The 27,912-nt window shown below is 56.4% G+C and overlaps 1 protein-coding gene across 1 annotated transcript; it reads right to left on the bottom strand.

The window, feature by feature from the left end:
- Positions 1 to 622: 622 nt before the first annotated feature.
- PCDH10 (protocadherin 10) lies at positions 623 to 27,584 on the bottom strand. Its single transcript, XM_038748054.1, is given in 8 exon segments — positions 623 to 1,288; positions 10,038 to 10,367; positions 20,500 to 20,606; positions 21,458 to 21,516; positions 23,751 to 24,463; positions 24,590 to 26,183; positions 26,185 to 26,259; positions 26,262 to 27,584. Coding segments are annotated over 8 exon segments (3,561 nt in total). The 5' UTR covers positions 26,892 to 27,584; the 3' UTR covers positions 623 to 1,235.
- Positions 27,585 to 27,912: the final 328 nt, after the last annotated feature.

The raw sequence follows: 27,912 nt of genomic DNA, 5'->3' as shown, positions 1-27,912 counted from the left end.
AGCGCTTACTGCCTACTAAGTAGTGTATTGAATGCTTCAGAGATACAACACAACTCTAATATAGAAATGATCCCTGACTTCGAGATAATCATCAGTCAGTCACTAATATCTGTCAAGCCTCTACTATCTGCTAAGCATTGGACTGAACACTTGGGAGAGCACAACAGTTAGCAGACATGATCTTTGCCCATAAGGAGCACAGAGTCTCACAAAAAGACACACAAGACCCATCAATCAACAGTATTTACAGAGCACCCGTGTGCAGATCACTGTACAGAGCGCTTGGGGGAATATATTAGCCAGCAAAGCGTGATTCCCTACCTTCCAGGGGCATAGAGTTTAGCAGGGGGTGACAACAGTATTTACTGTACTGAGCGCTTGGGAGGCACCGATAATTGGGAAACACAATCCCTGACCTCAAAGTCTAGCAGGGAGAAGACAGACACTTGAAAATCATCATCATCATTATGGTATCGGTTAAGCATGCTGACACAAACACTGTTCTAAGCATTGAGGTCGACAAGATAATCCAGGTCAGGCAAGGTCCCTGTCCCATGTGGGGCTCTGAGTCTCTGGAGGACGGCGAATGGGTATTGAATACCCACATGTTACAGATGGGGAAACGGAGGCCCAAAGAAATGAAGTGGCCAAGGTCTCCCAGCAGACGAATGGCAGCTCCAGAATTAGAACCCGGCTCTCCTGACATGCAGGCCCACGATCTCTCCACTAGGCCACATTGCTTCTCTGAGCAGCCCCAAGACTTTGGTGACCAACATGGCCTTCCCCCTTCAGACTGTAAGCTCACCGTGGGCAGGGAACGTGTCCACCAATTTCAGACACAGCAAGCGCTCAATAAATAAACCTGATTGATTGATCCTCACCCCTTGCTGGCTCCCTCCCGAGCACAGGACCCACTTCACCCCCATCACAAAGAGTCTGGCTTGGGGATCGGGGGGGAGTATTAAATAAGATTTAATCGTGTTAGCAACCAATTTCAATAACGGATCAAGTTCCTGCGGTCTCGGCTCTGAGATCTTCGTAAGGGGCGGGCTTTTTCGAGTCAGAGTTCTTCTGGGAGAGGCGCGAGCGAGGAAGTGGCCGGGGCCAGGCCGGGCCAGGCCGGGCCAGGCCAGACCAGGCCAGGGTGGGCGTCTTCCTCTCCTTGGCACCTTGCTTGGCCTCCGGCCTTGCACTACCCCTCTTGTCGGGGCCGCATCCCGCAGGGCATACCTCGCTCAGGTCTGAGTCCAGGGCCAGTGGACCAAGTCAGGGAGAAGCTGGGAGCCGTCTGGAACATAAAACGAGGCTGGTCAACAGGTTGGGGCCTCGGCGGGCACCACAGGCCTGTGCCTGCGCTCAATCCACTAGACCGGTTGCCTGCCGGGTGACCTCAAGCCAGCCATTTCACTTCTCTGGGAGCTCAGTTTCCTCCTCTGCCCAACGGGGACCTCTTCTCCCTCCCCTTTAGACTGAGGGTGTCCCTCATGTCCATTATGGTATCAATGCCAGCACTTGATACAGTGCTTGCCAAATATCAAGCGCCGACCAAGTAACACATTTACTTCCAGGGCGTTTCAAACTCTTCCCAGGCCTAGAACTTAGCCTGGAAGGTAAACTTTAAGGAAAGAAGATAATTCAAAGTGATGACAAATGACACCTTCTGGGCACCTTGACATAGAATCCCCAAACAGGAACCATCCACCGGCCTGCTATGTGACCTTGGGCAAGTCCCTTAGTTTCCTCACCTGTAAAATGGGGATGAAATTCTAGCTGCCTCCCTCCTACTCCTCAGAGATTTGGTAAGAAGCAAATGAGCGCACTGATGTGAGAGCACAAACGTGCTAAAGCCAACAACACTAATGACAACTGCTCATTCAGAATGCACAACTCATTACCCCAAGAGCTCCAGGTAAGGAAAGACTCAGAAAAACAGAAAGGAAACGGGCATGAGAGAAAAAAAAGGGGGAAGAGATTGAGGGGAAGAGAGAGAGAAAAAAAAGGACAAGAGAGAAAGGGAGAGAAAAAGGGCCAGAGGGAGGGAGAGAGAAAATGGCAAGAGAGAGGGAGAGAAAAAAGGGCATGAAGGAGAGAGAAAAGGAGAGAGAGAGGGAGAGCGCAAGCACACACAAACACAAAGCAAAGGATGGAAGGTCCCCATTTGGAAACACCCACCCGCAATAGAAAATGGCAGTGCAGGTAAGGAAGCCCTGCCACAAGATGCTGGAAAACCCTGGGCTAGTGTGGTACTATGTAATAATAATAATAATGGCATTTGTTAAACTCTTACTAGGTGCCAGGCACTGTACTAAGTGCTGGAGAGATTAGCCCAGAATGGAGAAGCCAAAACGCCTCACTACTGGCTTCAATCAATCAATCGTATTTATTGAGCGCTTACTGTGTGCAGAGCACAGTACTAAGCGCTTAGGAAGTACAAGTTGGCAACATATAGAGACGGTCCCTACCCAACAGTGGGCTCACAGTCTAGAAGGGGGAGACAGAGAACAAAACATATTAACAAAATAAAATAAATAGAATAGATATGTACAAGTGAAATAAATAGCTTCAAAGCTGTCCATCCCCTTGCCCCCTCCTACCTCACCTCTCTTCTCTCCTTCTATAGCCCAGCCCACACCCTCCGCTCCTCTGCCACTAACCTCCTCATTGGGCTTTGTTCTCTCCTGTCCCGCTGTCGACCCCTGGACCATGTCCTATTTCTGGCCTGGAACGCCCTCCCTCCTCAAATCCGCCAAATAATCACACTCCCCCCACTTCAAAGCCCTACTGAAGGCTCACCTCCACCAGGAGGCCTTCCCAGACTAGGCTCCCTTTTTTCTCAGGTCCCCCTCCCCTCCCCATCGCCCCAACTTGCTCCCGTTACTCTACCCTTGCCCCACAGCACTTTTGTATATATGTACATACCTACAATTTTATTTATTTATATCAATGCCTGTTTACTTGTTTTTGTGTATATATCTACAATTCTATTTATTTGTATTGATGCCTTTTTTGATGTCTGTCTCCCCCTTCTAGACTGTGAGCCCTCTGTGGGCAGGGACTGTTTCTCTTTGTTGCTGAACTGTACTTTCCAAGGGCTTAGTACTGTACTCTGCACACAGTAAGTGCTCAATAAATATGAATGAACGAAGGAGAAAAAGAAAAATGCTTGGAGAGCAAGCAAACTTCATTCACGGACTGCCTTCACCCAGGCAGATCAGAATATTATGTCTAAGCTCTTGGACTACATTCTCTCAAGCACTTAGTACAGTGCACTGCCCATGGTAAGTGCTAAATAATAATAATAATAATAATAATGGCATTTATTAAGTAGTAAATATATACAACTGATTGATAAGAATACATTCTAAGCCCTGGAGACAAGATAATCAGGTCAGACACAATCCTTGGGTCCCACATGGGGCTCTGGGTCAAAGGGGAACAGGAGAACCTGTACTGAATCCCCATTTTACAGATGAGGAAACAGAGGCTCAGAAAAGTGAATAATGATGGTATTTGTTAAAGAGCTTACTATGTGTCCAGCACTGTTCTAGGCGCTGTGGTGGATATAAATCCATCTGGTTGGATGCAATCCCTGTCTCAGAGGGGGCCTCACAAGTCACTAGCCCAAGGCAAAGGGCAGAGCTGGGATTCGAACCCAGGTCCTCTAACTCCCGGACCAGGGCCCTTTCTACCAGTCGGGAGTCCCTTGGGCAGCAGGCAGATGGCAAGGAGTTGCCAGTTCAGCCCTTAACTGGCCACCACGGTGTATGGGAGGACTGGAGACAGGCCAACACTGAGGACCAAGTCCACAATGCCCCACTTCCAAAACCAATAAATCAGATTTATTGCATGCTTACTTCAGGTATGGCAGAGGACAGCGCTCTAGACAGTAAGCTCACTGTGGACAGCGAATGGGTCAGTTATACTATTGGGACGTACTATTCCAAGCACTGAATACAGTGCTCTGCAGACAGTAAGCTCTCAATCAACACGACTGATTGATGGAATGACAATATAACAGAATTAGTCAACACATTCCCTGTCCACAGCAACTTACAGTCTAGAGGGGGAGAAGCGACATTAATATAAATAACAAATTATTGAGATTCAAAAGGTTTCAGGAGCTAAACAAATAGGATGGATCTCCAGCAATAGAGTAGATGATGATGGGAATCCAATTGTGTGTGTGTGGTGGGGGGGGGGGGGGGGAGAAGAGAAAAAAACAAGCTTAATCAATGGTATTTAGTCTCTCTAGAATCTAAACTCCTTGTGGACAGAGAATGTGTCCAACTCTGTTCTACTGCACTCTCCCAAGTGCTTAGTATGCCGCTCTGCATACGGTAAATGCTCAGTAAACACCGCTGACTGACTGACTTTATTAAGCTAGGCATATTTGCTAATTCCTTCTGGTAAAGACTTAAAAACCTCCCACCTAGCAACAGACGGTACCGACTTTCTCAAGTTTTTTAGAAACCGAAGGGAAGATGCTAAACCCAAGGACACAGGGCTTGGCAAACTGACCTTTCTATAGTTCGAAAAGCTTAGCGTAAAAGAGTTGGAAGTCCTGGGCTCTAATCCTCATTCTGTCACTTGACTGGGCCATGACCATGGGCAAGACACTGCACTTCCCCAGGCCTTGGTCTCTCATCCATCCGTAAAATGGGGATAACAGCATAGACCAGTGGAAAGAGCATGGGCTTTGGAGTCAGAAGGAACTGGTTCTAATCCCGGCTTGGCTGATTGCCCGCTATGTGATCGGGGCAAAGCCGTTTCTCTTCTCCGGGCCTCGGTTCACTCAATCCTATTTCTTGAGCACTTACTGTGTGCAGAGCACTGTACTAAGGGCTTGGGAGGGTACAATAGTACAATTCAACAAATGATGAACAGATATATTCTCTGCCGACAACAAGCTTATGGTCTAGAGGAAAAGCGAAGAGTCCTTTGAGACGGAATAGAGCCAGCGACCTTCCTTGTCTGTCTGTAAAATGGGGATAGCAGCATGGTCTAGTGGAGAGAGCCTGGGTCTGGGAGACAGAAGGACCTGGGTTCTTATCCTGCCTCCACCAATTGTCTTCTGGGTGACCTGGGTCAAGTTCCTTCACTTCTCCGGGCCTCAGTTTCCTCAAATGTAAAATGTCAGTTTCCACAACTGACAGGGACTGTGTCTGGTATGATTATCTTCTATCGACTCCAGCACTTAGTACAGGGATTGGCAGATAGCGATCGACAAATAAAAGATTTTTTTTGTTTCTCACAGGCAAGTTCTTATTTCCTCCCCATCTTTCTGATAATACTGCGGTGACGGTGAAGCACTTATGTGAACTAAGCACTAGGGTAGAAACAAGATAATCAAGTTGGATACAGACCCTGTTCTATATGGGGCTCACAGTCTTAAGGAAAATATTCAGTTTTAGAAAATGAATAGAGTACGAGGAAAGGAACAGCTTGGACAAACAGAAACAGGCATCCCTCTAGACCATAAACTTGTTGTGGACTACCAACTCAGTGTCTACCAACTCAGCTGTACTGCATTCTCCCAAGTGCTTAATACAGTGCTCTGGGCACAGCAAGCATTCAAAAAGTACCACTGATGATATTTACTGAGAAGAAAAAAAAAATCGGGTTCTCCAATACACCCAGAGTGGCAGAGAAGTACAGTCAGACCTCAGAAGTCTACAGTTATTTGGTTGATGAGTAAAAACAAGAACTACGCTAGTAAAAAACACCAGTGTGCAATTGGGGGCATCTTGACTATTGCCGACAAGATGTCACCGAACTTGTGAAGTCAGCCGCATTTCGGCTAACTCTGTTTGCGTTGTCTTCTCCCGAGTGCTTAGTACACTGCACTGCACATAGTGAACTCTCAATAAATACCACCAATTGAGTCATCCATCATCATAAATTGCATGTAACGGAGCGGGGAGAAACCAAAGCGAGTTGACGGAATCTGGGTGGTAAATAAAAGCCGGCAAGGATCAAAGAATTCCCACTGACGGATACCCAAACCGGTGATGGAGACTGGGTTTGCTTAATGGCTGCCTCTGTAGGTCAATGGTTTAAATTGGGCCTGAAAAAGCAACTGTGTTCTCCAAGCTCCTCACCGATGCCAGAGCCAGGGAGAGGAGACGGCCAGTAGTCCAACACCAGAGTGGGTTCCGCTGAGCAAAGAAGAAATGCAGAGAACCAAAACCTATTTGTAATCCTAGAAAAAAAAAGTGCTCTCAGTGAAGAGAGGAAAATTCCAGAGAAACCTCCAAGGAAGCTGGGGGAGGAATATTTGTGGCTTCACGCTCCAGTTGCTGTGTCTGGCTCAGAGTCTCATCCCTCTGGAGCTTGCCTGCCCCCCTCTCCCAGAAACTAACTGCCTTGGGTGACTGGGCCTTCTTATTCTATTTGTGCTCTCCCAAGCGCTCAGAACAGTGCTCCGCACACAGTGAGTGCTCAAAAAATAAGCTAAAACGATTGACAAATCTGTTTAGGTGAAGGTGGGGACCCCAGGGGTCTCCTCATCCCCCAAGAACTGCCACAGAGAATAATAATAATGATAGTGATAAATGTTAATATTAATAATAATTGTGGTAATAATAATAATAATGATGATGATGGCATTTATTAAGCACTATGTGCAAAGCACTGTTCTAAGCGCTGGACCCATTACTAGGTGCAAGGCACTGTACTAAGCACTGGGGTGGATAAGTCACTTGGCTTCTCTGGACCTCAGTTACCTCATCTGTAAAATGGAGATTAAGACTGGGAGCTCCATGTGCGACAGAGAATGTATCCAACCCGATTAGCTTGTGTCTAAATCAGAGCTTAGTACAGTGCCTGGCGTATCCTAAGTGTTAAACAAATAGCAAAAAACAACAACAACAAAACCATCTTCCCACAGACAGGCCATAAGGACACAACTTCAAATCCAAGAACTTGAAAACACCAGATTGTTAGCTCCTTAAGGTCAGGGATGATGCTTACTGGCTTTCTGGTTGTCTCCCAAGCGCTCTGCCCGCAGGAAGCACTCAATAGACGCCACTGACTGAAACAGTTTGTTCAAGGCACCCTAAATACGCCGGTATCCATTCTCCACTGTGGGAGTAGAAGATACCATTAAGGAATAGGAAAATCTTGAAATGTCTCTCAGCCTAGTAAAAGCACTCCAAATCAGAACAATTGTATTTAATGAGCGCTTATTGCTTATAGAACACTGCACGCTAAGCGCTTGGGGGAGTGCATTTCACAGAGATGATAAAGAGGAAAATAGTCGTGAAGAGCAATCTCCCACCCGCCTTAAAAGCTTGCAGATAGTTACCAGCCTGGGGAGAAGAGCGACGTGGGCCAAATGAAAACTCTCCGCTACTGCTGGGGAGAAATCTGACCCTCTTGTGGAGCACAAATCTCATTTTCACGACTTCCCCGCTCCCCGTTGACCTCGGAACCTTTCACAAGGTGGATCTAACCGAGGGCAGCACCAGTTCAAGAAGAGGCCTGGGGTCAATCCACCTACCGAGTCCGCCGGAAGGCGGGAGGAACGTGGGGCCCTGAGATTCCGCGTGGACAGGCAGTCTTGCCCGCATGGGAGCCGGGAAGGTTCCGGTGGAGGCACCAGTGACCCAGAAGACGGCGAGCCTGAGGGTCATGGACTCCTCCGCTCAGCCGGCCGAGAGCCATCCTGACCCGCGGCTGGCCCCTCGGGGAGACCCAAGCCACACGTGGATACGCACACGCACGGACACACACATCTCACCCAAAGCTCAACGGGGGATTTCCGGAGAAACCGCATCTCTCCCGGCCCAATGCCACATCCCCAGCTCTAACCGGGAGGCCTGCGTCACCTGGGCCCCAGAGTCCAGCTCCGCCAGGTGGCCCTCCCTGATTCATCTCTCAACTGCTTCAGATCCTCCTGGTGCCACAGCACTTGGGGACATGCCACCCAGAACCCTTTCCCAAAGTCCAACTCACTCCCAGTTCTGCTTCTCCTCTCTCCCCACCGTCCCCCCGACAGTTCACCGCAAGCTCTTTGATCGCGTCTACTAGCAACTGTCCTCTCCCAAGCGCTCAGCACAGGGCTCTGCACACAGTATACAGTCAACAACTGGAGGCCTTCTAAGCCATCGTCCTCTCAGGAGCGTTCAGTACGGAGCTCTTTTCAAAGTGCATGCTGCCAGTTGACCGATTCACGTCTGACATCCGGCTCTAGTTTTTCCTCTGGCTCTAGCCCTGGAAAGGATTCTGAGGGTGGTGGTAAGCGTGTGTGTGTGTGTGTGTGTGTGTGTGTGTGTGTGTGTGTGTGTGTGTGTGTGTGTGCGCGCGCGCGCGCGTGTGTGTGTGTTCTTCCCAACGGAAACGGGTATGAACTGAGGGGCCCTCCCCAAAGAGAATGTCTCAACTCTCCTATATTGTTTGATTATATTCTTTCAAGTGGCTTAGTACAGTGCTCTGCACAAAGTAAACTACCGGTCAATATGATTGATAGATTTGTGGACAGTTCCATGGTCACCAACCTGAAACCCCCTGCCCATCCCCTGAAGTGCTCAGCATGGAAAAGGACGCAGTTCTGGGAAGCCCCTGCTTGGGGCTGGGTTCTTCCGGGAAGGGCAGCGAGATACCTCACAGAGTGGATCTGTCCAAAGGGAGACATCTAACCATCTGCCTCGGCCTGCCATCAACCCATTCTGGCTTTTATCAATCAATCCATCAACCCATCGATCAATCCTCCTCCTCCTCCTCCAGCCACTGCTTCTAGGGTCCTCCAGACCCGTGGGTTCACGTACCCGAAGTGACAGGGTGGGTAATACCGGCCCTGTCCTCCCCAACGCCCTCTGCCCCACGGGCAAGGACTTGGCTTCCACAGCAGGGCCTTCCCCTCTTTGCGTTGTCAGCAGGACACGGCACGGAGCTCAACACGCCCCACGGCTTCCTGCCACCGGTCCGGGGGTGCCCTACTGTGGGAGCCTCTGATCCCCTGCCCAGGGTGGCCACTCCCTCAGCCCCAGAACTTCCCCATTCCCCATCTCAGCCACCTCAACAGATTCAGGCCCACCCAGATCTCAAGGGGAAGGGGCAGGGGAACACCCTGGGAATGGCGGGCCAGACCCCCATCCCGGTCAGGGTGCAGTGGCGGGTAGCCTCTCAGAACCGTTTCCCTGAAGCCCCCGGGGCGATGAGGCCCGGACCACTCCTGCTCAGGCCCTCCGCCTTCACCAAGGCCCTCGCCGGGGCTGACCGAACAAGGTCACCTCATGTACCTTCGCTCAGTGATCGTCTGTGTCATCGCCAACCTCTCTCCCATGTCCCGCCTTTGAGCTGGAGCACACTCCCTCCTCATATTCGACAAACCATGACTCTCCTCACCTTCCAAGTCTTACTAAAGGCCCATCTCCTCCAAGAGGCCTTCCCTGACTAAGCCCTCCTTCCCTCTTCTCCCACTCCCTTCTGCATCGCTCTGGGTTGCTCCCTTTCTTCATCCCCACTCCTGAAACCACTGTAAGTTCACTGTGGGCAGGGAATGTGTCTGTTCTACCGCTATACTGATACCGTGACTCAGATGACAACGCTCGACAGTCGTCCGGAGCAGTCCGTCTCTCAGTGACCCCCAGGTGCACAACCACAAAGGTAAGAGACCTTTCGAAATCTCTTCTGGGACTCAGAGAGACAAGTACTGTGGCTATCCGACCGAAATGAGCTTACATCATTCGAATGCTTAATGGAAAGTAGGTTAGACAAAAGTGAGTAATTTGGTCCGCTTAATATTGAAGACAGGATTTGGGCCGTAAGCTCGAACTCTGACTTATAAGCTGGGTGTGGACAGGGTAAGAGTCCGTTCATTGATATATCACACTCTCCCAAGCGCTGAGTGCAGCACTCAGTAAATACAATTGAATGAATGAATACTGTGCTCTCCAAAGTACCTAGCTCAGGGATCTGCACACAGTAAGTGCTCAGTAAGCACGAATGACCGATTGACTGACTCGGGCGACAAGATCGCTAGCAGCACCGTCACCTCCCACCCTCCCATCCTCCTCCCCCGGCTCCCACTCACTCACTCAAGTAGGGCGGTTTGTAAGGCGCTCGGGTGTTGGTCAGCAGGCCATCCAGCTCCTTCCTGTCCAGGGTTCCGGGCAGGGCCTTGTCCTTGCCAAAAGTGGAGAAGGAGCGCTCGGCGGGGCCGGGCTGAGCCTCGGGCGGCTCCAGCAGCAGGTGGGCATCCGGCCCGGCCTCCAGGCCGGGCATGGCGTCCATGCCGGGCACGTGCAGGTTGCTGCGGTAGTCGGTGGGCTGGCGGCCGTCGGGAGGGACGAAGGAGGGCATCCAGCAGCGGTCCGAGTGGCCCAGGGCCTTGCACTCGTCCGTGCAGTTGGAGAACAGATCCGTGCCTGCCGAGGGGGAACACAGGGACACAGATACAGACCCCGCCCTCAGGGGATCCTCAGGGAGGCAAGTGGACATCAGCCCGGGGTTGGCTCTGTCCGTCGGTCCCCCACCCACGCTGGCCCATCTTCCCGGGGCCCCCGTTGGGGGAACATTTGTGGTGAGGGGGTTCACCCCCCTCAACGCAGACTACAGGCACACGATTCGGGTCCAGAGGACCCCGGGGAGGACCGTGCGACAAATCAAAGCTGATCGTCATGCAAGCACTTATCCTATCCCGCCTTGATTTTTCTATCAGTCCTCGCTGACCTCCCTGCCTCCAGTTTCTCTCCTTTCCAGTCCAGACTCCATCCTGCTGCCCAAACCATTTTCCTTCAAAAAGCACGTTCAGACCATGTTCCCCACTGCTGAAGAAGCTCCAGTTGTCACCTCCACTTCCAACTCCACTTCAAACAAATACTCCTCCCCATTGGCTTTAAAGAAAAGGCAGCGTGGCTCAGTGGAAACAGCCGGGGCTTGGGAGTCAGAGGTCGTAGGCTTTAATCCCGGGTCATCTGTAAAATGGGGATTGAGACCGTGAGCCCCACGTGGGACAATCTGATGACCTCCTATCCTCCCCAGCGCTTAGAACAGTGCTCGGCACATAGTAAGCGCTTAACAAATGCCATTATTATTAGTGTTATTATAAAGCACTTAATTACCTTGCCCCTTCCTACCTCGCCTCGCTGTTCTACTAATACAACCCAGGTCGCACACTTGGTTGCTCTAAGCTTCGTTACTTACCTTCTCACTGTACTTCAATCTCGTCTGTCTCGCCGCCGACCACCTCACGCACTTCCTACCTCTACCCTGGAAGACTCTCCCTCTTCATATCAGACAGATAATTGCTCTCCCCCACTTCAAAGCCTTACTGAAGGCCCATCTCCTCCATGAAGCCTTCCCTTGCTAAGCCCTCCTCTCCTCTTCTCACGCTCTCTTTTGTGCCATTCTTACTTGCTCCTTCATTCATCCTCCCTCCCATTCCCACAGCACATATGTACATATCAGTATACATCTGTAATTTATTTATATTAACGTTTGTTTCCCCCTCTAGATTGTGAGCTTGGTGTGGGCAGAAATGTGTCCGTTTGTTGCTATACTGTACTCTCCCAAGCGCTCAATACAGTGCTTTGCTCCAAGTAAGCGCTCAGTAAATACGACTGAATGAATCGTCTCACGGGTGAGTTCAGTCAATCAATCATTTACAGAGCCCTTACCGTGTACTGGCTCTGTATTAAGTGCTTGGGAGAGGACAACACAGCAATACGGACCCATTCCCTTTTAACGGTGTTTTTCTAATTCTGCTTCCCGGCTAGCCTGGCGGCTTCTAATCCTGGTGCCCTTGCTCCCCACCCTTCCATGCTATTTGTTAAGCACTTACTATATGCCAGCACTATATTAAGCACTGAAGTAGATACAAGCTCATCAGGTTGGACACAATTCCTGTCCCACAGGGGTTCATGGTCTTAATCCCCATTTTGCAGCTGAGGGAACTTGAGGCCCAGAGAAGGGAAGGACTTGCCCAAGGTCACCCAGCAAACAAGTGGCAGAACTAGGATCCGAATTCAGGTCCTCTGACTCTCAGGCCTGGGCCCTGTCCGTTAGACTTTGCTGCTTTTCAAGGAACACGCCCACGGATTCCCCTAGATTGGCATCAGGACGGCTATATCCCTAGGGAGATGGGCAGGGCCGTCGGAAGCTGAGGAGCGGAGGAGCCTGCCAGTCCTAGGGGACCGTCCCTGGCCCCTCCGCGAGCCTGGGACGATGCCTCCAACTGGACTGCCAGCTGACACCGGTGAGACGGCCTTCCTCCCCAAGGCAGCATCTTCAACCAGGGGAAGGGGCCGATGGACCACTAGGAAAGGAAGCTTCTCCATTTTTTTTGGGCAGGGTTTCTACCACCCAAAAAGACGGTTTGACCGTTAAAGCATTCAGTGAACTGCAATTCTCTGCAAAGAACAGTAGCCCATCTAAACCCCTGGCAGGATCCCTAAATCAACCTCTCACTCCCACCCCCACTTCCCCCTCAACTACGACCCCCTTGCAATTTGAGTCCTCACCCCCTAAGCGCTTAAAGTGTACTCTTCTCACACCCACCGCTACAACCCTTAGCTTTAAATGAGGTGGCTTCCTGCTCTGACTTACACTTACCCTTGAGGGGAAGAACACTTAATTTTTTGTTTTTGTTAACAGTATTTGTTAAGCACTTACTCTGGGCCAGGTGCTGGGGTAGATGCAAGCTAATCAGGTTGGACACTGTCCATGTCTCAAAGGGGGCTCCAAGTCTTAACCCCTCTATTACCGATGAAGTAACTAAGGCACAGAGAAGTGAAGTGACTTGCCCAGGTTCACACGGAAGACAAGCGGTAGGGCCGGAATTTGAACCCAGATCCTTCTGATTGCCAGGCTCGGGCTCTCTCCACTAGACCACGCTGCTTATCATATTGTGTTTCCTCACACGTCCTCTCCAAAGCCCTCCGTACAGCGTTCTGCAGGGAGCAGGCACTCAATTCGCAGGACCGATGATGAGAAGCAGCCTGGCCTATTGGAAAGAGCATGGACCTTAGAGTCAGAAGACCTGTGTTCTCATCCCACGTCTCTTCCACTTGCCTACTCTGTGACTTTGTGCCGATTGCTTACCTTCTCTGAGCCTCTGTTTCCTCAACTGTACAATGGGCACTCAGATCCTGTCCTCCCTCCCCTGATTAGACCGTGAGCCCCAAGTGGAACGGAGACTATACCTGACCTGGTTAACGCTTGGAACAGTGCTCGACACCTAGAAAGTGCTTAACAAATACCATAATTCAATTCAATTACTGACGGTAGACTGTCAGTCTCTAGTGGGCCAGGGATTGTGCCCAACCTGCTTACCTCATAGGTTTCCCCAGCACTCAGTACAGCGCTTCGCACATCGTGAGCCCTGAATAAATACCCCGATCGTTATCGATAGCTGTCTATCCATTCACGGTTGAGTCCCGCTCTGAGGAAGCTCTCACTTCACAAGCCACTTCCGGCACTGACAACTCGTTCAGAGCTCAAAACAGCCACGTAGGGAAATACAAATAATAATCATGATAATAGTAATAGATTCCGGGCTTTTTATAAAATCAGAGATTCATCTCACTTGGCACTGCCTCCATATTGGAAATTCATCTCTGCAGCACTCCACGGCGGACTTGGGGCCCGGCCTTCGGTCGATAATTGGGCCGGCTGAGCCTGGCAATAAATTACTGGCCACCGAGGCGTGGAGCGCGGGGCCGACGTCGGCGGAAGCCAGGATGGAGTGCGGGGACGTGCCCGGCTCCTTGGGCTGGCTGGAGAGCTCGGGTCGGGGAGGGAAGAGGTGGTCCCTTTGACCGGCCTTTCCACACTGCCTTGAGCCACGAGGACCGGACCATCCCACACCAAACGACCTGTGTCTTTTACCCCACGCAAGCCGCTAGTGGATCAAAGACACGTCAGCCTCCTGATCCATCTCATCGCGGGAGAAACGTGAGATTTTTCTCACCTCGGACACAGGGACAACGGGTTGGCGTCCCTGAAAAAAATCTGTGCCTGAATCTGAGCCCCCTCCCACTGAAATTGAGGTGTCCTTTGAAACTAATTTCCTTTTCTCATTGTTTCATCTTCCCATTCCTCACGCTTAGACAGACCACATGATGGTCCACCTGTGACACCCTCCCCTTGCGAACATTCGGAGGTGAGCGCTTCTCTGCCCCAAACCATTTCCTCTTCCATCAAGGAAAAGGAGAGATGGTAACGGATCACAAAGTTTGGCTTCTATTGAGCGCTCATTCTGCAGGCGGAACAGGGGCGTGTATTTCCTTTCAGAGCTGATTCCAACTCCGTCACGGCCAGAGATTTTTTTTGCAGGAAAAGGTCTTTGGTTGTGAGGATGACAGGCACTCTCCAGATTGATCGGGGAACTAGCTGACACACGGACAGCCTGCGTGTTCACCGGCAAGACCCTCACACCCATCTTGGTGAGTCCGATCCTCAAGGCCAAGAGACGCTACCGCTAAAAACCAAAGACTTGGTCAGTGGGAAACTGACTCTGCCGGCCAGGGTCAGGGCTACTGACCCTGCCCTCAGGAGCTGACAGCCTCCTGTATGGAAAGCGCTGTACTAGGTGCTTGGGAGAGAAGAGGAGAGTCAGAAGAAGTGGTCTCTGCCTTCAAGGGGATGGCAGGTTACTCCGGGCAAAGCGCCGTTCCCCGAGTATTACCGCTCTGGCATCTGATAAGCGCTAACCCAAGTGTCAAGCACTGCTCTAAGCGCTGGGGTAGATAAGAGTTCCTCAGGTCGGACCCAATCCCTGTTCCACGTGGGGATCACAACCTAAGCAGGAGGGGGAACTGGCATTAAATACCCATTTTACAGGTGAGGAAACTGATGCCCAGGGAAGTAAACCTCCTCTTTCAAGCCCTCCTGAAATCCCATCCCCTCCAAGAGGAACTCCCTGAGTCCCCTCCTACCCAATTTTCCTCCCTATTGCCCTCAAGTCCTCACCTTCAAAGCATTTAGCCCGGGCTTTGGAGTCAGATGTCACGGGTTCAAATCCCGGCTCTGCCAACTGTCAGCTGTGTGACTTTGGGCAAGTTATTTCACTTCTCTGGGCCTCAGTTCCCTCAACTATAAAATGGGGGGATGAAAACTGTGAACGCCCCGTGGGACAACCTGATCACCTTGTAACCTCCCCAATGCTTAGAACAGTGCTTGGCACATAGTAAGCGCTTAATAAATGTCATTATTATTATTATTGTTATTTAGGTATTCGCCCATCACACCCACAGCAATTACCTACCTAAATTTACACTTGGTTCCTTCTCCCTCCTAATTTATTTCAAAATTGTTCCTCGAGGGCAGGGATCATGCCTGCTTCCCCTATACTGTGCTCTCCCAAGTACTGATTATACCGTACTTTGTACTGTGAGTGCTCCATAAAACAAGATCGATTGACTGACTGAGACAAAAGCGGCCACTAAACCATATTTCTCCCCGCCCGTGGTATCTGTCAAGTGCTTACTACGTCAAGTGAGAAGCAGCGTGGCTCAGTGGAAAGAGCCTGGGCTTGGGAGTCACAGGTCATGGGTTCTAATCCCAGCTCCGCCACTTATCAGCTGTGTGACTTTGGGCACAGCACTCAACTTCTCGGGGCCTCAGTTTCCTCATCTGTAAAACAGGGCTGAAGACTGTGAGCCCCACGTGGGAACAACCTGATCACCTTGTACTCCCCAACACCAGCGCTTAGAACAGTGCTTGGCACACAGTAAGCACTTAAATGCCATCATTATTATTATTGTTACTACGTTCCAGACCCTGTACTAAGCGCTAGGGGAAGATACAAGATCATCAGGTTGGACACAGTCCCTGATTCCACAGTGGGCTCACTGTCTTAACTCCCACTTTACAGCTGAGGTAACTGAGGCACGGCCAAGTGAAGTGACATGCCCAAGGTCACCCAGCAGACAAGGAGCAGAGCCAGGATTAAAACCCCGTTCCTTCTGATTGCCGGCCCCTGCTCTAGCCACTAAGGCCATGCTGCTTCTCAAGAACGTCACCCTGAGACCTTCTCCGCAAAACCCTGGAAAAATCAGGAAGGTTCTCTTGGCTTAGCAGCCAGCTGAGACGTGAGGTACAAGGCAAGATTTGTCCAGAGAGCACAGGTGCACCATTATCATCATCATCAACGGTATTTACCGAGCGCTTATTGTGTACAGAGTACTGCCCTAAGTCCTTGAGAGAGTCTGATACAATCGAGTTGGCAGACCCGCTCCCTGCCCACAATGAGCTGACGGTCTAGAGGGGGACCCTTGCCTGTTGCCCTCAAAGCCCTCCCAATGTGCTTGAGAAATAATGACAGGTGACGCACGGGTGAATGGGAAACTCAGGGAGATACGGCCAACCGAAAGAGAAAAAACGTCGTCCCCCGGGAGCCCTGGAACTGCGGCCATCTTCGCCGCCACGGATCGGGTCCAACCATGCGGTGGGCATACGCTCACCTACTAATGACCCCTGAGCCAGGCGGGGGTCCTCAGCCCGATAACGGGAAGACCCCCAACAGCCCGACTGGTAAGCCTCATTTAGCCATAAAGACCACATCCAGGAGGGCCAGTCTTGGCGCTGACCCCCGTCCCCATGCCCTCCCTCGAGGCTCGGCGAGTCCAAGGGCGCCAGCCCAGGGAGCGGCCCCGAGGTGGCTGCCGGACAAGCCTTACGGGGGAGGGTGGGAAACGCATCAACAGAGACCGACAGCTGACCCTGAGACTGGGCTCAGGGGGAGGGGACGTGAAAGGAAGAAGGGGAGTGGGGAGGGAGTCAGGCACAGCCCTTGGCAAGTTCCCCCATCAATTCTGTGCCCGAGGCGGGTCCAAGATGGCGGGGGACTTGGCATTCAGGTGGGAACTCGCTGGTGTGTCCTCAGGGCCCAGGCCGCAGAATGGCCGCCCTGTTCCCAGGGCGGGCGGGCGGCGGGAGCTGCTTTGGCCCTCCTCCAGCCTCCTCGGGCCTGCATGTTAATCACTTGCAGCCACAGAAAGGACCCCTTGAATGGCTGTTTCTGTGGCCTTTCCTCCAGAGCCCGGGATCCCCGAGGCGGAGAGCGCCGTGACAACGGGAGACCCACCCGCTGCGGGCTGGGGGGCCTGAGGGTGCAGGGGGGGGGGGGTAAGTGGGAGGGCCACCATGCAGAGGGGAGAGGAGTGATCGGGAGGAGGGGTGGGTCGGTCAACGGGCTGAGGGGAGCGGCGAGTGATGGAAGAGAAGGGAAGAGGGGAAGGGGGAAACAGACGGGGAGGGATCGGGGGGAGGACAGGGGAGGGTGGAGGAAAGCCATCTCCTCCGCTGCCCACCTGCCTTCCATGCTGACATTTGGTTGCCCCATCCTGCCCTAGTCCTTTGGCTCTACAACGTTTATTGAGTCCCACCTGGGTGCAGAGCCCCTGAACTGAGCACTCAGGACAGGGTGGTACAGTTGGCAGACACAGCACCTGCCCTCTGAAAGCTCGTGATCCCACAGAGGAGGCAGAGAGGAGCTCCAGGCCTAGAAGGGAGTCTACCAACTCTGTTTCCATGTACTCTCCAAAGTGCTTAGTACAGTGCTCTGCGGAAAGTAAGTGCTCAATAAATACTCCTCATGGATCGGCGAAGGGCACACAATAATAATTATGGTACTTGTTAAGCTCTTACTACGTGCCAAGCACCCTTCTAAGCACTGGGGTAGATACAAGGTAATCAGGTTGTCCCACGTGGGGCTCACACACTTAATCCCCATTTTACAGATGAAGGAACTGAGGCACAGAGAAGTGAATTTACTTGCCCAAAGTCACACAGTTGATAAGCGACGGAGCCGGGATTAGAACCCACGACCTCTGACTCCCAAGCCCGGGCTCTTTCCTCTAAGCCATGCTGCTTCACATCTCTGCTCACTCCACTGTATGCTCTCAGATCTCTGGTACAAATGCTTTTTTTTAAATGGCATTTGTAAAGCACTTTCTGCCCCAGCTCAGGGGCACATCTGGAGAGCTTCCAGTCCTCTACCAAGTCTCGACTAGGGGAAGGAGAGTCAAGCAGAGGCCTACCCCTTCCGTTCCCAGCTTGGGCAGTGTCTAGCGAGTGGAAGACCACCTGCTACAAGTTCAAACTCACCCACACTGGGCAGCGGCGGCACGGGAGAGAGTCCAGGGCGGAAACTCGGGTTTACTGCGTGGAAGGAGGCGACGGTAAACCCCTTCCGGATTTTTCCCACAAAAACTCTTACGGTGACACTACCAGAATGACCGCGGGTGGAGGTGGGGCGTTCTGGGGGAGATGCGCCCACGGCGTGGCTACGGGTCGGACAACAAAAGCACTTACTGAGTGCCAGGCACTGTACTGAGAACGGGGGTAGATCCAATCTAATCAGGTTGGCCACAGTCTATGGTTGCGCACGGGGTTCACTGCCTTTAAGCCTATTATGAGGGAAGTGAGGCCCAGAGAAGTGAAGTGCGCCCAGAGAAGTAAAGCGAACTTGCCTCAGGTCACTCGGCAGAGAAGTGGCAGGGTCGGAAATAGAACCCAGGACCTCTGACTCCCGGGCTCAGGCTCCTTCCACTCGAACACGGTAGGTAGAGTCGATCCGAATGATGATCCTGCCCCGCGAGATGCTGAGCTCCTTGTGGGCGGGGAACGTGCGTCTGTCTATTCTGCATCCTCTCCCAAACACTCAGGCCAGTGCCCCGCACGTGGGAAGCGCCCAATAAATTACCATTGAGTGAATCGGCTCATCAGTCCACAGTATCTACTGAGCCCTTACGGTGGGCAGAGCACGGTGCTAAGCCCACGGCAGAGGATGCTGCAAATCAACGCAGCTCTCTGGCGTAGCTTCTCATCCTGTACTGTGCCCTGTACTTTGAAGGCACTAAATGAATGGTATAACTAGCAGTGTGGCTAATTATAATTAGCAAATAGAAGCAGCGTGGCTCGGTGGAAAGAGTCTGAGAGTCAGAGGTCATGGGTTCTAATCCCGGCTCGGCCACTTGTCAGCTGTGTGACTTTGGGCAAGCCACTTCACTTCTCTGGGCCTCAGTTACCTCATCTGTAAAATGTGGATTAAGACTGTGAGTCCCCCGTGGGACAACCAGATTACCATGTATCCTCCCAGCACTTAGAACAGTGCTTCGCACACACTAAGTGCTTAACAAATGCCATCATCATCATCATCATTATTACTATTACTATTATAGCTACTCCAACTCTTGGCTCTCCCCCAAGCCTTCAAAGCCTTAAGAAAAGCCCATCTCCCCCGAGAGGTCTTCCCCAACTAAACCTTCATTTCCTCTTCTCCCTTGGGCATCGCCCGTGCACTTGCCTCCTTTATTCACCCCAGCTCCTTATGACCATGTCCGTCATTTACTAACTCATATAGAGAAGCAGCGTGGCTCAGTGGAAAGAGCCTGGGCTTGGGATTCAGAGGTCACGGGCTGTAATCCCAACGCCGCCGCTTGTCAGCTGTGTGACTTTGGGCAAGTCACTTAACTTCTCTGTGCCTCAGTTCCCTCATCTGTAAAATGGGGATTAAGACTGCGGGCCCCACGTGGGACAACCTGATCACCTTATATCCCCCCCCAGCGCTTAGAACAGTGCTTTGCACCTAGTAAGCGCTTAACAAATGCCATCATCAATAGTATTAACATGTCTCACCCTCTAGACTGTAGGCTCAGCGTGGGCAGGAAACACGTCTACCCATAGTTAAACCGGTGCATGTCCTCTTCCAGGCAAATGGTACAGTGCTCCGCACACAGTAAGTGCTCAATCAACTCGACTGCCTGACTGATCAATCTGGCAGTTTAAGGCACCTCGACGCCTTTCCGAGTGTCACGGTGAGTCTCCGCTGGGTCCTTGCCTTTCTCTTTTCATCAAGAAACTTCCAGGAAAAAGACGGGGCAGGGTGGGGGGCTTTTCTTTGGCCACACATTTACACTTTTCAAATCTGGGTGACGTGACAAAGCAAGACACTGATGCCCAGCAAGGACTATGTACACTTATATGCAAGCCCACGTTCAAGTAATATGTACACGCGTGGGGGTGTTGGCCTGTACACACCCCCATATACCGCATATAGTTGTCACACAGACATAAGCACACTCTCTCTCACACACACACACTCTCTTTCTCTATGTATATACATAATCAGGAACTAACCGATTGAGCACCATAAAATGAAGCTGTCTCTCACGAGACCGGCCCCCTCGCTACAAGTTCCTCCTCCCACACCAGTCTCCTGGCTTGCTGCCTGCCCAGGGAAGAGATGACAGGCATGTCTCTCCCGCTCCTTACGCTTCCAACCCCGGCCCGGACGGGGTAGGAAAACCCCCTACCTCGATGGCACGATGAAGAAAAGAGACCCCCTCCTTAGTCTCAACAGCTGTACAGGAGACTCTCTGCTCGACCTCCGCTCTCACCTGGGATGCCGCCGACCTCCCTTGGGCCCGCTGCCCGACTTGACCCCCACCACCCTGATAGGGCCTCCGGGGCAGGGCGAGTCTCCCCCGCCAGTCCCGTCCCGGTCCCCTCCCCCCTCCGTCCCATGCCCGCGGGGGCGGCCGGACCCACACTCACCCGCTAACTGACCTCGGTTGGCGGCATCGTGGTCGCTGTCCCCCTGTTCGCTGTCCCCGTGGCCGCTGTCTTTGGAGCTCACCATGTCGGCTTCCTGGAAGGCGGAGCTGGCGGGCAGGGCGAGACGGCGCGGGTCATGTCAATTCGCAGCCGGGCACCGCGTGCCTCCGGCGGCAGGGTCCAATTCCCCCGGAAACCCTTCCGGCCAAGGATGAGCTCTGCCCCCCACCCCACGACCTCGAATCCACCAGGTGGGGAGAGGGGGCACATCCTCTCCGTTCCCCCGTGTCGTCTGCGGAGACACCCGCGGGACCCGGGACAGGACGGTCTGATCGCTCGGTCCATCGCTCGGCACCCGGTGCGAACCGACGGCGGGTGGCCTGACACCGCCTCCCGGGCCAGGCCGAGCTCTCGAGGGGCCCGGTCTTTCAGGCGCCTGACGGGGCCCTCGGTTTCCCCCTCAAAAACCGAACTGGGGAATCATGTCACTCGGGTTGCGTAGAGTGAGGCGGTGGGGCCTAGTGCCTAGAGCCCGGGCCCGGGACTCAGAAGGACCTGGGCTCTAATCCCGGCTCTGTCACTTGTCCGCTGGGTGACCCTGGGCAACTCACTTAACTTCTCTCTGCCCTCAGTTCCCTCATCTGTAAACTGGGGATTAATTTGGGACAGGGTTCAACCGGGTGAGTTTCTATCAGCCCCAGCGCTTAGTACAGTGCCTGGCACCTAGTGAGCACTCAGGAAATACTACTCAAACCAAACCAAAGCCGATTTTAATGCCCGACAGCCAGGGTAGGCCACCGCCCTCCCCAACCCCCACCACCAGGCAGGCACACAAGAGGCTCTGCCCTGGGTCCTCAACATAAATCCAGTGGGCTCCGTTTTTTTGACTTCCGGCCCACAAACACGGCCAGTTCTCCCACCTTCCCCAGCGGGGCCCTGCAGGAGAAAGGATCCCTACCTGTTTCCTCTCCGCGGCCTGTCAACCAGATAGCTGAGCTCCGTTCGCTGGTGCTTGGCCTGGAAGAAAAAACAGTGACACCTCCTCAATTCCCCACCCGGTGCTCGGGAAGGGCTAGTCACACTCAAACTGTGGCACGCGGGGATGGATGTGGTGTCAGGTCTCGGGGATGGTGGGGAGCCAGTGAGGGTAGGGAGGTCACCAAAATTTTGACAGACATCTGGCTCGGGAGGGAAGGAAGGTGATCTCTGGCACCGGTCGGCAGAGAGGCCTGGATTTCAATGCCTCAGAGCCGTAGGGAGCCCAGACTCCCAGCGGTATCTATTTTATGAGGGAAACCTGAAAGGGTCAGTGGTAAAAGGCCAGCTTCCAAGAGGCTGCCGTAAAATTTAAGTGATTTCCTCCTCCGCTCCCCCGGCCTGGGTCGCATCGTCCCACCCAGGGCTGACGGCTGACAGGGGCCGACTTTCTCCGAGCACGTCGGCGTTCCCCCTGACCCCCCCGCCCCTCCCCCCCCACCGCCACCTCAGTCCGAGCTCCATCCCGCACAGGCCGCACTCTGCCCAACACCCTCGGCGAGGGAGAGAAGACGAGATCGGGTGGGTTGGCAGCCCTTCTTTCGCGGTGATCTATTTTCAGGACGTGATTTGATACCAAAGGGCAGTCAGTGGAGAGTGGGGAAAAAGCGGGGAATGGATTGGCCCATTCATTAAAGCTCCTGCTAACAACAGGGAGGACATCTGGGGATTGTGGGCCTCCAACTCCTCCAGGCCGTCTCCCCAACTCCATCAGCCACCCATCCCTCTCTCTCTCTCTCACACACACACACACACACACACAGACACACACACACACACATGCTGCCCACCACCACCACCCACCCCTGTCTGAAAACCTACTACCTCTGCTCACCCCTCTGATCTGCTTAGTCCTCCACCAATCTATAAAACAATCCAAACAGACTCGGGGGCCCTCATCTGCAGATGAGCTGTGCTGGGAGGACGAGAGGTAGACAGACTAAGAGGAAGGGAGACAACGGAGGACTGGGGGAGAAGTCAGGGGAAGAAAAGGGGGAGAGAGAGGGAGACGGGGAGAGCTACAGAGAGAGGGATAGAAAGAGAGAGGGAGGGAGACAGAAGGAGGAGGGGAGAGGGAGGGGGAAGAGAGAGAGGGAGAGGGGAGGGAGGGAGAGGAAGGAAGGAAGGAAGGAAGGAAGGAAGGAAGGAAGGAAGGAAGGAAAGAGGGAGGCAGAAATGGAAAGAAAAAGAGAGAGGGAGAGAGGGGTACAAGCAGGAGTTCAGCCCCAGAGTCTTAAAGCCATTCTGTTCCTTGCATCTCTCCAGGGGTCCTAGCCCCTCCAACTTCATTCACATTCAGGCGGCATGGGTGGTTGCCTGCAGACCTCACTGTCTGCGGTCCACTGTCCCGGAAGGAGAGCCTCCTTGCCTCATCCTCCGGGGACCCCAAGCCGGCCCCATTCCGGCCCCAGGGCCCACAGACAGACCCTCGGCCTTGGGCTGGCTGAGCTGGGCATCGGGGGCAAAAGCACCAAGTGGACGAGAAGCCCCTTTCGTACAGGGGCCAAGGGGAGGTTGAGCCCCGTTCCTCCCTTCTCCCGGCTTGCAGAGAGCTAAAGGGAAAACGGACAGTCAGAGGGGAAAGCCGTGGAGGGCGGGGGGCAAAGTGATGGATGAAGCCGGGGGTGGAGAGTGAGTGGGGAAAGGGAGGGGAGAATGAGAGATGAAGGGGTGCCAAGGGAGAGGTGGAGGAGGGGGACAAAGGGAAGGGGGAAGGCGAAGAGGAGAAGGAGGGGGGCAAGGGGAGAGGGGAAGAGGGGAAGGAGGGAGGGGGAGAGGGGAAGGAGGGAGGGGAAGAGGGGAAGGAGAGGAAAAGGGGAAGGAGAGAGGAAAAGGGGAAGAAGAGAGGAAAAGAGGGGAAAGAGAGAGGAAAAGAGGGGAAGGAGAGAGGAAATGAGGGGAAGGAGAGAGGAAAAGAGGGGAAGGAGAAAGGAAAAGAGGGGAAGGAGAGAGGAAAAGAGGGGAAGGAGTGAGGAGAAGAGGGAAGGAGGGAGGGGAAGAGGGGAAGGAGAGGCAAAGGGGGAGGGGGAAGGGGTTAGGAACGGCGATGGAGAAGTGAGGTCGAGAAAAGGGGCGATGAAGATGGGGGATATCAGGGTGGCAGGGGGAATCGGGATGGGGGGCTGGGAACGGAGAGGGAGGGGGCGGGGTGGGGGAGAATCCGGGATGGGGAAGGGAGGGCGGGTGGGGCGGGATCCCGGGGTCCCGGGCCTCACCTCGGTGGACAGGACGCCGCCGTTGGCGATGATGTCGGGCTGCTGGTCGGGGTAGCCGGCGCCCAGGCCCGCGCAGGGTCCGGGTCCCGGGCCGGGGTTGGGGTCCCCGTCGGGGCCGGGCCCGGGCCCCCGGGCGGGGCTGCAGGCGGGGCTGCGGGGCTTGAGGAACACCAGGTCGGTGTTGGCGGACTCGGGCGTGAGGCACACCTGGTAGCAGTAGTTGTGCCCGGGCGGCGGCGGCGGCTGGTGGTGGTGGTGGGGGTGGTGGGGGCCGCCGAAGCCCCCGGGGCCGGCGGCGTCGGGCGGGTCGGGGGCCCCGGGCGCGTTGGCGCTGGGCACCAGCATGATGTCCGCCTTGCTCAGCTTCTTCTTGCGGGCGCGGGCCTGGCGGCTGCAGCACGACGGGCCCCCGGCCCCGCCGGCGGAGCCCGCGGGGGCCCCGGGGCCGCTCCCTCGACGGCGGCGGCGGCACGGGGGGCAGCAGCAGCAGGGGCAGCAGCAGGCGGAGTCCGCGGCCCCTTCCGCGCCCCCGCCCCCGCCCCGCGCCAGGCAGGTGTACAGGTCCAGCTTGCGGTCCTTGCGGCAGCGGACGGCCAGGACGATCATGGCCAGCAGGAAGATGAAGCTGAGCGAGCCCAGGGCGACGATGAGGATGAGGGTGAGGTCGAGGGCGGGCTCGCCGGGGCCTCCGGAGGGCCGGGCGCCCCCGGCCCCTCCGCGGGCCGCGCCCCCGGGGCCGGCGGGGACGGGCGCCCCGGGCCGCTGGCGGTGGGCGGGCCGGGCCGGGGCGGGCGCGGCCCGGGGGGTGGGCCGGGCCCCCCCGCCAACGCCGCCCCCGCCCCCGCCGCCCCCTCCTCCTCCACCGGGGGGAGGGTCCCCGTCGGGCGGGTCCCCGTCGGGGTCCCCGTCGCCGTCGACCAGGCGGACGAGCAGCGTGGCGGTGGCGGAGAGCGGCGGCTGTCCGTGGTCCCGGACCTCGAGGAGCAGCTCGAAGGGGCGGCGGGGCTCGGGCGGGGCGGGCAGGGGCCTGGCGGTGCGCAGCTCGCCCGAGCGCCAGTCGAGCCGGAACAGGCCCAGCTCGTTGCCCCGGGCCAGCGCGAAGCTCAGCCGGCCGTTGTCGCCGTCGTCGGCGTCGGCGGCGGCCAGGCGGGCCACCAGGGAGCCCGGCGGGGCCCGGCGGGGCAGGGCGCGGCGGGCGGGGCCCCCCGCGGGCCCGGGCGGCGGGGCCAGCAGCGCGGGCGCGTTGTCGTTCTGGTCCAGCACCACCACCCGCACCGTGGCGTTGGCGGCCAGCGGGCGCGGCCGCCCGGCGTCCCGGGCCTCCACCTGGAAGCTGAACCGGCGCAGCCGCTCGTAGTCGAAGGAGCGCAGCGCGTAGAGGAAGCCGTTCTCCGCGTTGACCGACACGTAGGTGGCCACGCTCATGCCCTGGATCTGCCCGTCCAGGACGGCGTAGGCCAGCCGCGCGTTGGCCCCGCGGTCGCGGTCGGTGGCCGTGACGGCCGAGATGTAGGCGCCGGGCACGTTGTTCTCCGCCACGAACACGTCGTAGGCCGGCTGGCTGAACCGGGGCGCGTTGTCGTTCTCGTCCGACACGCGCACGCGGAAGGACCGGCTGCTGGACAGGGGCGGCGACCCGCCGTCGCGGGCCACCACGGTCAGCGTGTAGGCCTCCTCCTCCTCCGGGTCGTCGTCGTCGCGGTGCTCGGGGCCGGCCACGTGGCCGGCGGCGTCGAGCTCCGGGCCGTCCACGTGGCCGGCGGCGTCGAGCTCCGGGCCGTCCACGTGGCCGGCGGCGTCGAAGTCGCCGCCCCTCGCCCGCTCGGCCAGCGCCTCGCGGTCCAGCGGCCCGGCCGTGACCACGGCGTAGTAGTCGCCCCGGGCGGCCGGCTGCAGGCGGAAGGGCGCCCCGCCCAGCAGCTGGCACCGCACCCGTCCGTTGGCGCCCGCGTCGCGGTCGGCCGCGCTGAACAGGGCCACCACGGTGCCCGGCGCCGCCGCCTCGCTCACCGCCTCGGCCAGCGTGCTGAACGCCAGCTCGGGCGCGTGGTCGTTGGCGTCCAGCACCCTCACCAGCACCTGGCAGTGGGCCGGCACGGCGCCCGGCCCGCGGTCCCGGGCCTGCACCACCAGCTGCTCGGCGGGGCTCTCCTCGAAGTCCAGGGCGCCGCTCAGCTCCAGCCGGCCGCTGCGGGCGCCCAGGGCGAACAGGGCCCGGGCCCGCGCCGACACGTGGCTGGCGAAGGCGTACTCCACCTCGCCGTTGGGGCCCTCGTCCGGGTCGGTGGCGTTCAGCTGCAGCACCAGGGTGCCCGGCGGCGAGTCCTCGGGCAGGGACACGGTGTAGGCGGGCTGGGCGAAGCTGGGCGCGTTGTCGTTCGAGTCCAGCACGCGGACGGTCAGCAGGGCGGTGCCCGTCTGCCGGGGCCGGTCCCGGGGGGCCGGGTCCTCCGTGCCCCCCTCCTCCTCCTCCTCGTCCGCCCCCTCCTCCCGCTCCTCCTCGCCCTCCGCTCCGCCGTCCACCGCGGTGAGCACGTAGCGGTGCACCGCCTGGCTCTCCCGGTCCAGCGGCCGGTCCAGCACCAGCTCGGCGAAGCGGCTGCCGTCCGCCCGCGTCTGCACGTCCAGCGAGAAGAAGTCGTTGGGCGACAGGCGGTAGTCTTGCAGGCCGTTGGTGCCCGCGTCCGGGTCGGCGGCGCTCTCCAGCGGCAGGCGGGTGCCCGGCGCCGCGCCCTCCGAGATCTCCACCGCCAGGTCCGGGCGCGGGAAGGCCGGCGCGTGGTCGTTGATGTCCAGCACCTCCACCTCCACGCGGAACAGCTCCAGCGGGGCCTCCAGGAACACCTCCAGGGGCAGCAGGCAGGACGGGCTCTGCCGGCACAGCGCCTCGCGGTCCATCCGCCGCCGCACCGACAGGGCCCCCGTGCCCAGGTCCACCGACAGGTAGGGCGTCCGCGAGCCCGACACCGCCTGGAAGCGCCGCGCCGACAGCTGCGCCGGGGACAGGCCCAGGTCCACCGCGATGTTGCCCACCGCCGTGCCCTCCGCCTCCTCCTCCTTCACCGAGTACTGCAGCTGCCCCGCGACGCCCTCCGCGCCCAGGCAGGCCAACGCCAACACCGACAGCCAAGCGGGCACCATCCTCGAGGGGACGGACGGACCACACCCCCCTCCCTCCCCGGGAAGGAAGAAAAAAAAAAAAGACACCAACGGGGGCCGAAAGAGCCCCCCCTCCCCAAATCAAACCGGGTCAAAAAAGAACCGGACTCTCTCCTTGAGCGACAAAAATCCCTCCCCCCAAACCGGCCTCTCCCCTTCGACGGTCCGCACGGGAAAAGCGGCCGGCCCGGCCTCCCTCCCTCCAATCCCCGGCCGCTCAACGCATCGGCCCGCAGGACAGTCTCCCGCTCGTCCTGGCGCAGCCCCCGGCTCCCGGCACCGTCCCCCGCCGGTCCTGCTCCTGCCGAGGGAAGGAGAGGAGAGAGAAGCAGAGGAGACGCTCCTGGAAGCGCTGGACATGCCTCTCCTCGCGCACCGGGATGGAAGAGGCACAGCCGCGGGTCGCCGGCGAGTCGAGGAGACCCGGAACAGCTGGGCGGCAGGAAAACTTTAATTGGCCTCCGGTGTCCGGGGAGATTGGTTTGGCTTAGGTCGGGGCTGGGGGGCTGCTTTTAGCCCGCCGTCCGTGCGGCTCTTAGCGGGGCTGGAAAAGGACCGGCTCCCGCCGCTCACTTTCTCCAGACTGTTCATTCCGGCCAAGCAGCAACAGGGCAGGCGGTTCCCCTTCCCTTCCCTTCTTTTCCCTTCCGTTCCTTTCCGTTCCTTCCCTTTCCCAGCCGGTTTTCCCACGGTCGCCGCCGACCGGCGCTCTGTGAGCCCCGAGCGCTCGGCCCGCCTGTTTTTGCGCAGCGCCCTCCGCCTGCCAACCAATGGGCGCCCGGCGCCGCCTCCGGGGGCGGTGCCGATTGGGCGGGGCGCCCGTCAATCAGGCCCGGCCACGCCCCCCAGCGGGAGGGGAGGGGGGCGAGGAGCGCAACTGCGCCTGCGCGGCCCGGGAAAAGCCCTCCGGCCGGTCGGGGATACCTCCCCGTGCCCGGCTGTGCCCAGTCCTGCCCGGTTGTGCGCTGAAATTGGCATTTCCCCGGGGACCCGAGAGATTCCC

The sequence above is a fragment of the Tachyglossus aculeatus genome, chromosome 6, assembly GCF_015852505.1.
Source record: "Tachyglossus aculeatus isolate mTacAcu1 chromosome 6, mTacAcu1.pri, whole genome shotgun sequence".
NCBI lineage: Eukaryota > Metazoa > Chordata > Mammalia > Monotremata > Tachyglossidae > Tachyglossus > Tachyglossus aculeatus.
The sequence above is the reverse complement of the archived record's forward strand: the minus strand, read 5'-3'. Positions and strand labels throughout refer to the sequence as shown.